General features: G+C 33.5%; 1 protein-coding gene across 4 annotated transcripts; it reads right to left on the minus strand.

The window, feature by feature from the left end:
* Window positions 1-2,736: 2,736 nt before the first annotated feature.
* Window positions 2,737-8,408, minus strand: LOC111414419 (protein tumorous imaginal discs, mitochondrial-like). 4 transcript variants are annotated; one of them, XM_023045758.2, is made up of 6 exons: window positions 8,113-8,408; window positions 7,732-7,934; window positions 6,940-7,680; window positions 3,626-3,839; window positions 3,152-3,292; window positions 2,971-3,057 (listed from the first exon to the last, which is right to left on the minus strand). In XM_023045758.2, exons 1-5 carry the CDS (start codon window positions 8,369-8,371, stop codon window positions 3,186-3,188), a joined length of 1,524 nt encoding a protein of 507 aa, XP_022901526.1. In that variant the 5' UTR covers window positions 8,372-8,408; the 3' UTR covers window positions 2,971-3,057; window positions 3,152-3,185. The 4 variants fall into 4 exon arrangements, with proteins under 4 accessions (XP_022901527.1, XP_022901528.1, XP_022901526.1 ...); XM_023045759.2 differs by lacking the exon at window positions 3,152-3,292 and having other exon boundaries at window positions 2,737-3,057; XM_023045760.2 differs by lacking the exon at window positions 3,152-3,292 and having other exon boundaries at window positions 2,970-3,057; window positions 3,611-3,839.
* Window positions 8,409-10,178: the final 1,770 nt, after the last annotated feature.

Raw genomic sequence — 10,178 nt, forward strand, 5'->3', positions numbered from 1 at the left:
ACCGTTTTTTTATTATCTTTGTGATCCTTTTGAAGCTTTAATTATTGTTTATATCAAACGAAAACTGATAGAAAATATTAATTCAAACTACTTTTTTTTCTTTTAGGGTGTAATTACTGTAATTGAAAAGAAAATAATTTATATACTGAATTTTTTTAAATAAAATTGTTGAATTTTAATATATTTTTTTTTTAATTCGCGACATACATAGCGGATCTAGTGGGGACAGAATAGATACATTTGTTGGCATATGCAGATGAACTGGTGGTGGCAACAGAGGCTAAAAAGTTGAAAGGGATAATGAGATCAATGGAGACATACTTTGAGGGAAAGGATTTGTGAATGTTGAAAAAACGAAGATTATAAAATAAAATTCTCCAAGGCTGAAAGACGGAAAAAGAAGAATTGTCGTACTTAGGTTTTACCTTTCGAGTGGATAATGGAGTAGGGGGTCATATTAGGCAAAGAGTTAGGAAGACAAGTAGATTATTGGCGCAGATATGGAGCTGGGGGAACGAATAATTGGGAGAGATTGGTGATGGATTGGTGAGGAGTGTGATAATGTATGAAGCGGAAATATGTGGATGGAAGGACCACAAGATGATGGAGGAAACCCAGGAGAGATATTGGAGGTAGCTCTTCGGGTTGAGCAGGTAGATTCCGGGATATAAAGCGAGAAAGAAGTTGAAGCTGGAAAAGATGAGGGTGGAAGCAATTAGAAAGGCGATAAAATACGAGGTTGGGCTGGAGCAGAAACTTCAACATTTTGCTAGAGTCTTAGAGGGAGGTTAAGACTGGGTTGGGGAATATGAACAACAAGAAAGAAACGAATATTATGCCAGAGATTGTGGAAAAGCAGGAACAACGTGCTCAGATGGAAGAGGGGAGATACAATAATAAGTCATAATAAGGGAGGAATTTTCAGGGTATTGGATGAAGGAGGATAGCTGTAATGTTCTTTAGTGCCTTTTAGAACTCGTTATACATGATATACAAGTGTTTCTGTAAGTCGTGGCATAATTTTAATCACAAATACTAAAGTCAAAATGATGACGATTCGTGTAAAAATTTTTGGTCTAAACTCAAAAATGGCTAAGATATATAGGCTATCAAAGTTAAGACATTTTTAAACATTAAATATTTTCAATATGCTTTGTCTTAGAAAGATAAAATTTGGCAAACAGTGCTATGTTATCATGATAAATCGTCTACGATCACGTTTGAAAATATGCAAAGGTTATTTCCTTAAAACTTTTTTATTAAGTTTTTACAATTTTAAAATTATTTTTGCTCTTACAAATTTTTGATGAAATTTTTGACGTTTTCGAGTTATTCATAGAAAGATTTAAGTTCGTTTAAAAGAAAACTGTCAAATTATTACTCAACATAGCATGAAATCTGGATTTTCTTCAGTATAATTATTCTTCAAATTAATGGTTATCTGTAAAAAGTACCTTTTTCTAAAAACGCAGCATCACTAGTACATTTTTCCATCATAGTATGGCATCACTGTACTTGCAACGGATGATGAGCAGTTTTAAATTATACAATTGCTGTTCATGTAGGACATGCCAAGGCATGTCTGAGGTCATGTCTGAAAAATCCAAAATGTTTTCTTCTATGTGAAGCTAGCGTAATAATAGTAGGAGTGTTATAATCTCTGTCTCAGCCGCTTCGACGAAGGTCCTATCACATTTAAGGCAAAGTGGTAACGGTTCAATCGAACCAGTTTTTTTGCCAAAATGGAGCAATTTATAATTGTTGCCTTTTACCTTCATGATTTCTATCATGCATTGCTGATGTGACCTTATTCACTGTATCATATCTTATTCAGTGACTCATTTGATTAAAGGCGTCAGTGACAACATGAATGAGTTGATCGATATTGGAAGCATCAGTTTGTTATTGGAGTATTTGTATAGCATTGAAATAACGGCAGATCTAGTACATTAGTGTCAGAACTGTTGTAATGTTGACACATTACGTTTATTGGAGTATATGGGAAATTTAACAGCTTTATTGAATAGAAATAGATGCACAACTATTAGACTGCTGTCATTTAGCTTCAATTACAGGCAGAAATTTATCCATTTATCATCTTTCTGCATTCATTCTTGGTCAGATTCAATGACCTTCGTCTCTAGAGTCCCAGCTGGATGATTTATACATCTACGTTTAGCTGGTTCTTGTTTTATAAATGGCCAAATGCCTAATTTTCCATCAAACCACTGATTACGGCAATTATCTACAGTGGACGAGGAGCAGAAAATCATAACCTTTGTTATTAATCTCTTATTTTTTCATGTTTGATAAGGTTCTATCTCATCGTGAACGACGTACTATTTGTTCGATGCTTTCTTTAGATAAAACCATTTCTCATCAACATGAATCATGGTTGTCATATTCTTAAAAATAGGTGCACCAGCAGCGATGTTATCAGAATCGAGCACTATTTTAACATACAATTACGCTGAAATGTGTTGCGATCTGTAAGGAATTGTTTTACTGCGTTGGAGTGAGGGTTAATTAATCCAGATATAATACTTCGCTGACTTGTGCTTTTCGACTTTTTTTCTGCGACGATGATTTAGTACCCGATTTAGAACTCGATTTAGTATTTTGAACATATCCGACGCATTATTTATGCTGAGATAAGTTTGAAAAATCAGTAACAAAAATTTTTTTCCTCTTTGTAACTCGATCCGGGGACATACTATATAATTAAATAAAAATAAATTTATAATTTTTCAATAAATTATATTTAAAACCCTATTCATTTACAGTTTCAGAACAACTGTAAATAAAAACATTTTATTTTTTTATAAAAAAGGAATATATTTAACAGAAAAAAAAATATAACCAACAAAATCACTTGGTTGTTTGCATTTCTTCTTCACTTCTTTTGTAAACCGCTCGATTGAACTATCTAATCCTAGTGACTCATTTAAAAAAGATGCCGCTTTTAGGACATCTTTTCCAGTTTTTGGCCGTCTTCTTCGCTCATAGCAGCTTTTATTGCATCTACTAAATCTTGATCTACTGTTGCGATATTAGACCCTTAAAAAACAATTTTTTATTAAGTAAAAAAAAAATAAAATAATGCATTAAAAATTAACACATTTTATTCAAAAGAGATATTCCATGAATTTACCAGAAAAAAAAACTACGTGGACAATTAAATAAATTTAGCCAAAAATGGCGTTTCGTATTTTTGAAAGAAGACTTTTAGCATTATCAGCCTCTCGTTCTGCCTTTTTTTCAGAAGCCGAAATGGGAATTTCTTTTTCTGGACCTGTTAACAAAAAAAAGTGCGTTAAGTATTAGAATAAAACACACTGGTTTCAAAAACAACAACTAACATGAAAAAATGGACTTAACGCACTTTTTTAAGTAACTATCGCACTCTTTTTTATAAAATAATAATGGAAAATAACACCAGAATAGTGTAGAGTATTAAAAACATGTTAAACTTATTAAGAAGGTTAATGTTTGAAATACTTTAAAAAGTGCGATAAGTTTTTTTTTTGAAACGCACTTTTTTAGAAAAGTAGTCACATCTTCTCAACAGTTCTAAAGTAATATGTACGTTTGAAAAAAAAATGGTACATACCCGAGAATTACTTACCATCAGTTTTCTTAGTTACTCCCAGTATCTGTCCGGGAGTATCAGTTTCTAATTCAGCATACGCAAGAAGTAAAGCTCTTTGTTTTTTCGATAAACATTTAGGCACCGTAATTTTAAATGTAACATAATGATCACCATGTCCGTATCCGTCAACTTTTTTCATACCTTTTCCACTTAATCTTAATCTTGTATGTGATGAAGTTCCTGGCATAATCTAACAATTAAATTTAATTAATAACCCATCTTTTATATAGTTATGGGAGGGAGGAATGGAGATGGGAGCGAGGCATGGAGATGGGAGGGAAGAGAGCTGGCTAAATAGCTGGCTTTGATATGTTTATTGACTTACCACTTAAAGCAACCACTATGACAATCACAACAATAACGTACGATCAGCTGTCAACATCTGGTTAATAATTTAAAATTATCCAAGCCACCACTACATATTGAGATATGCAACCAATATTACACAGGTCACGTGGGTTACGGTAATTAAATAACACAGTGTATGGGGCGGAGGTTGGAGTTGCAACAGTCAGAATTTTCTAGAGGACGTACAGAATCGGTAATGGAGGTGGGTTCTGGGTCTGGCGAGGGCAAAACCGCGGTATATTGTGAGGGAGGAAGTGAAGATCTAGGTTGGCAGAAGAGCAGTTAAATATGAAGAAATGATTGATAGAAGACCATACTGCGGGATCCTGGGGGAGTGTTGGAAGGAAGTTAGGGAGGGGCAGATTAGAAAGGACCGGTTATTTGAAGGCAGAGATAAACAACAGAACAAGGGAAGGGGTGGTGAAGGGAGGTAAGCGACAGGGATAGGGACGTCCAGAGAAGGACGCAGATAAGATACAATAAAAGATATGGGGACATAATAACGGAGAGGTTTTCAAAATATTTGATGAAGGAAGGGAGTGAGGAAAGAAAGAGGCTGGTGGCCAGATAATAGAGTTGTAGTATGTTGACAGGATGTAGGGAGCTGAGAAAAGAGGAAAGGAATTAAAAGCAGATTCTGGAAGAGGGGGGAGAAGGCAGGGGATGGATGAGGAAGGGGGTGATAGGGGAAGTTGAATTTGGTTTGTCATATATTGTAATGGAAAGATTGTAAACTTCTAGTTGGCAATAAAAACTCTTATAAAGGTTGGTCCATTTAACGTGAGACTAGCGATTATCTCGAAAACGGTTCATTTTACATAAAATGAACCAAATGAAAGTTGTACTGTGCGAAGGGGGCTAACATTTTTTGATCTAGACTATATTTTCATGACGACCAATTTTGTAAATGGCAAATTTTTTTTTATTTTGTAAAATCTGAATCTGTGGATAAAAGTAAAGTAATACAAAAAAAATAAATAAATAAAATTTTACTGTGTGGTTTTGCCAGTACAACAGCAAAACATCTTTTGAAAAAAATTGAAACTTCTTCAGAAACAATTAACGAACGTTTATAATCTAGCAAGAACAAATAAGATTTATGAATTTTTAAACATTTTCCTACCCGCTTCGATACATTGTCTTTAGTTCTTAATTCTTAGAATACTATTTAAGAATGCTCAACAAAAAAATCCAGAAAAGGTACATCGGGTGACCTGGCTCGTCGGAAATACCTTTGGAAAGAGGTCTAAAAGGTTCCGACATTTCTCCGAGATACAGGAGATGTCTGAAAATCGTCAATTTTGAAACACTTGTATATCAAAAACGAAGAGGGCTATGAAAATTTGGTTTGCGCCATTGTAAGTTTCACAAAAAAGTAGCTCAGGTTCGCGAAAGCCGCAACTTTCTATCTTTCATAATAACTGAGATACCCTGCAAACCCATCGAAATTTGGACACCCTGTACAGGTGTCCCAAAATTAAGATACCATATGTTGACATTTTAAAATAGGTACACCCCTTTTGTTGTTGCATTTATGGATTCTACGTAAATTCTGAGTATTTTTCATATAGCTGTCTTTGAAAAAATTGCAGTTAAAAAATACTGTTACTATTTTATTTGCAATAATAGAGTAAACTACGCTATTCTCGGTTTCTGTATTAATTTGTGACAAAGGTTTAATAATGTAATGATAACCATAAATTATGTTTTAACCCATAAGCAAATTTAGTATTTTAACATACTGTTTTAAAATTTTTTTTATACCTATATTTATTTTTCTTCGTCCTTCCGTTTTACAATTTCAATATTAATTGCAATTGACGATAAAAAATTATTTCTTTCTTCATCATTTTCAAAGCGGAGAAGGCTTATAAGTTCTTCAGAAAAATCTGTATTATTCCTTCATTTCTTGCTATGAAATGATGTTATAATTGGGTCTGAAGATATTAATAGTTTGTTTAAAATGTCTCTATTATTGCGTATTCTTGACATTTTTCTATAAAAGTTCTCTCTATACCTTCTAAAGTCTTTATTTCGAGTTTCTTGCCCATCTTCTGAAAGCAGGCCAATCTGGATACTTAATGATTTTATTATTAAGAGGGCATGCACAAGAATTTTATGTACTGCCACAGGCATATAATACCATTTCTTGATAATAATTTTTGTGAAATAAGCACCTGGTTTGGCATTTAAACGCGTCATTGATTTTCTTTTTTTATTACTGTGTGTTGGATAGGTATTTTTTAGGTGAGGTATCTGTAGACACCACCCTATATATAAGCCATTTTATTGAAAATGCGCAAATATGCGCAATTTATTTTTTTGGGAACGGAAAGTATAGACTTGAAACTACATAAAAAATCAAATTTCAACGTGGGATCTTGTGGGACTTTTTTGTAGCTTAAATTTAAGTTTCACATTGTAAATAAAATCTGTTTATGAACAGTGTTGAGAAAAAGATAAATAAATCTAGCATTCAAGAAGCTATTATAGTGTTGCATAAACAACACATATACAATAGTATAAAATTATAGTGAAATTTCAACTTTTAATATGTTTACAATCGTTTCTCAACATTAATCAAATGTTTTTGGAAATTGATATGCAAAATAAGTGTTAACTTTACATGTCATTTTTATCCAGAGTTGAAGTTAATAAAAAGTGGTTATTACAATATAACCTAACGTTTAATTATTTTACTTTCATCCATAGATTCACATTTAGTAATCAAAAACATAGGGTGTCATTTAAAAAATTGGTCGTGACCTTCATATGACCTTAAAAATAAGGTCAAGGTCAATTTTTTTTATCGTCATATAGTTTCCTCCTTCGCACAGAACAACTTTCATTTGGTTCATTTTTATGTAAAATGAACCGTTTTTGGGATAATCGCTTGTCTCACGTTAAATGGACCATGTATATACATAGTTATTATTAATTACCTGAAGGGTATGATCTTCATATAAACCTTGTATTCGAATAGTTCCACCTAAAGCTGCTTGTGAAATTGAAACATCTGCTTCTGTATAAACATCAGGCCCCTCACGTTTAAAATAATCTGATTTGTCCACCCTGAAGGTAACAAACAGCTCTTTTTTACCTAAAGGCATTCTTACAGTTTGTCCATCTTCAATTCCTGCAGGAACTGGCACGGTAACTTTTTTCCTTTGAACGGTTGATCCCTTTCCATGACATTCTGTACATTTGTGCTTGATAAACATGCGCGTTCCTTCGCAATACCGACAGGTTGATCGCATAATAAATGGGCCTCTTGTAACCGTTTCAAAACCAGTTCCATCGCAGAAAGAACATTTTGTCGCTTTTGTACCAGGTTCGCATCGGGAACCTGTACATTTTGGACATGTATCCACTACATTTATATGTATATCTTTGTTTGTGCCACGAGCAGCCTGAGCAAACGATATTCTAACCACAATTTCTTGGGCTTCTCCAAACCCAAAATTTGATTCAGTAAAATCATCGAATGATTTGGAAAAACCAGAATCTCCAAAAATTTTTCTAAAAAGTTCTTCTGGATCTATTGTTGATTGGTATTGCCAAGACTGACTAAAGCCTTGTGGTCCTGCACCGCCACCACTTCTTGCACCCATTCCTGCTCCCATTTGATCCGCAGTTGAACCCCAGGTATCATATTGTTTACGTTTTGAATCATCTCCCAAAATCTGATTAAAATTTTGGTTCATTTTAGTCTAAAATTAAATATTAATATTTACCTCGTAAGCTTCAGAAACAGATTGAAATTTTTTAGCAGCATCGGGATCGTTTTTATTCACATCAGGATGGTATTTTTTAGCTAATTTATAATAAGCCTTTTTAATTTCCGAGGAAGACGCATTTTTACTAACACCCAGTACTTCGTAATAATCTTTATCGGCAAAATAACCGGAACTCTTATGAAATTTTCTAACCTGAAGATCTAAAAAATAAAGTGAGGTTATGTCACCGCAATATGCGTAATATCACTTTTAACGTGATCCTAAGTAATCTAAATAAACTCCTTTCTTGTGGATGTGTCGTTTTTAACGAAAAAAATCAAGTACAAAGTGTATAATGGCTATAAAATGATGTAATACGATAAAAATTGAGGTACTTACTGTTTTGAAAGAAATTATTGGATACGTTTAAAATGACAGTTGTTGATCTCTTGCACTGGAGACAACGGTGATAACATCTTGCGGACACAACGATTTTAGCTGGCTTTACAAGTAAATTTAATTGATTCCGATTGAAAATTCTCGCAATGCTTCGAACAGTGGCCATGTTTTTTGACGGGAAAGACGGCCGCAAAAGCGGCAACTTTCCAATATAACATAAGAGGTTTGATGGGTTGCGGATGCCGAACACAAATATCATCAGATGAGGTGAACGAAAAATTTGACTTGTATGCGTCAAATTCGACGCTACAAACGATACTTGATTTATTTAAATTTGATATAATTAACAAGAATTAAATCTTTATTTTTTTTAGGTTGGCAATACTTTGACGTTTTACAAAAATTTAACTGTCATTTTTGATATTAAGGTATATTTAGGTTATGTAAATGAATTTATACCTATCCCCTATCCCTCGATTTACACGGTACTTATTTTACACGATTTATAAATTGATAATTTCAAAAAACTTGTAAAAATGTATATTTCGCTCCATATACGCCTATACAAAGATTTGATGGCATTTTTAATTTTTTTTCCTTTGGTACACTAATGAAAAGAACAGGGGGATTCCCGGAGTTCTAAAATATGTATATACACTTTTTGAACTGGTAAGTTTTCAACATTTATAGTTTTTATGGTATCTTTATAGTTTGCGTACATTTTTTAAGGTTCTATAATGTCAAAGGATTTGAAGAAGAATCAAATGAAAGGTTGTTTCTTTAGAAACTAAAATTCAAATATTAGAGAGTGCAGGAAGTTAGCCCCTCATTTTTTGATTTTTAAATTTTGGTCCCCATTGTTCTAGAGTTGTTCTACATTGTTCCAAAACGGCAAATAGAAAAAATAAAAACTCGGCGAGCAAACCGAAAAACTACGGTCACAGCAATCAACTAAACATTTTGGCAGCCAAACCTATTTTTAGTTATAACTTCGTAATGATGTATCCCATAATTTTGATTTTCTAGAACATTAACTAGAACAACAGAGAAAATCTGATTTTTCCAAAAATGGGGGGCTAGTCAAAAAACAGTTTTTCGGTTTTTCTCGCCGAGTTTTTATTTTTTGTATTTGCCGCTTTGGAATAATGTAGAACAACTCTAGAACAATCTAGAACTACTATGAAAAATTTAAAAATCAAAAATGGGGGGCTAACTTCCCGCACTCAATATTAGACCGTCTACGTAATAGAGAAAGAATAGTTTGCTTATTGTATGCCGATGATGCAACCCTTGTTTTAAAAGGGGATAATTATGGCGAGATTTTGGATAGGGCAGAACATGCGTTAGCTAGAGCAGAGCTAATTTAAATTTTGCTGAGCATGTGCGGGAATTGGGAAGTAAGATCAGTAGAAACATCTTTATACTAAGAAAGCTAAAAACGGAGGTAACTCAAGAGGCGGTATATAGCGCGTATTATGCACTGATTCATTCCTTGTTGTCATATTCAATACTTACGTGGGGTAGCAGTCCAAGTAGTGCTTATATCTTTACACTGCAACGGAGAGCGGTGAGAGTAGTAGGGGGTCTTGGGTACACAGAAGACTGCCGAGATGTTTTTAATAGATTAAAGATTTTAACTCTACCCTCACATTTTATTCTCGAATGCGCTCTGTATGCTTTTGATAAAAGGGACATTTTGCGATACATGAGCATGATACTAGGAATAAGGATAAAATTTTTAACAATTACTGTCGTTTATCCAAAACACAGCTTGGGCCAGAGTACTTATCTCGAGTGGTACTTAACAAGCTGCCGTGTGAATTAATAGGAGAGTCTAATAGAAGGATTTTTAAAGGTAGCTTAAAAAAGATTTTGTGTCAGAAAACATTTTATTCTGTGCAGGAGTTCCTAAATGCAGGGATCGGTGCTTGGTTTTTGTTTATGCTAGTGTATTTATTAAATAAGAAAATGTATTGAAAATGTATTTATTTGGACGAGTGTAAGAGCAGCAGCTTAGTAACGCAATAAAGTATTATTATTAGCTTTCAATGAATGGTTCCATAACC

This window comes from Onthophagus taurus, chromosome 11 (assembly GCF_036711975.1).
Source record: "Onthophagus taurus isolate NC chromosome 11, IU_Otau_3.0, whole genome shotgun sequence".
In the NCBI taxonomy this organism is placed as follows: domain Eukaryota; kingdom Metazoa; phylum Arthropoda; class Insecta; order Coleoptera; family Scarabaeidae; genus Onthophagus; species Onthophagus taurus.

Excerpts from the sequence above, each read along its gene's own strand:
- LOC111414419 (XM_023045758.2), bottom strand. The coding sequence starts at position 8,371 with ATGATATTTGTGTTCGGCATCCGCAACCCATCAAACCTCTTATGTTAT. Across the intron at positions 7,935-8,112 it reads CAATAATTTCTTTCAAAACA|ATCTTCAGGTTAGAAAATTT; the intron begins GTAAGTACCTCA and ends TTTATTTTTTAG. Across the intron at positions 7,681-7,731 it reads CTGTTTCTGAAGCTTACGAG|ATTTTGGGAGATGATTCAAA; the intron begins GTAAATATTAAT and ends AATTTTAATCAG.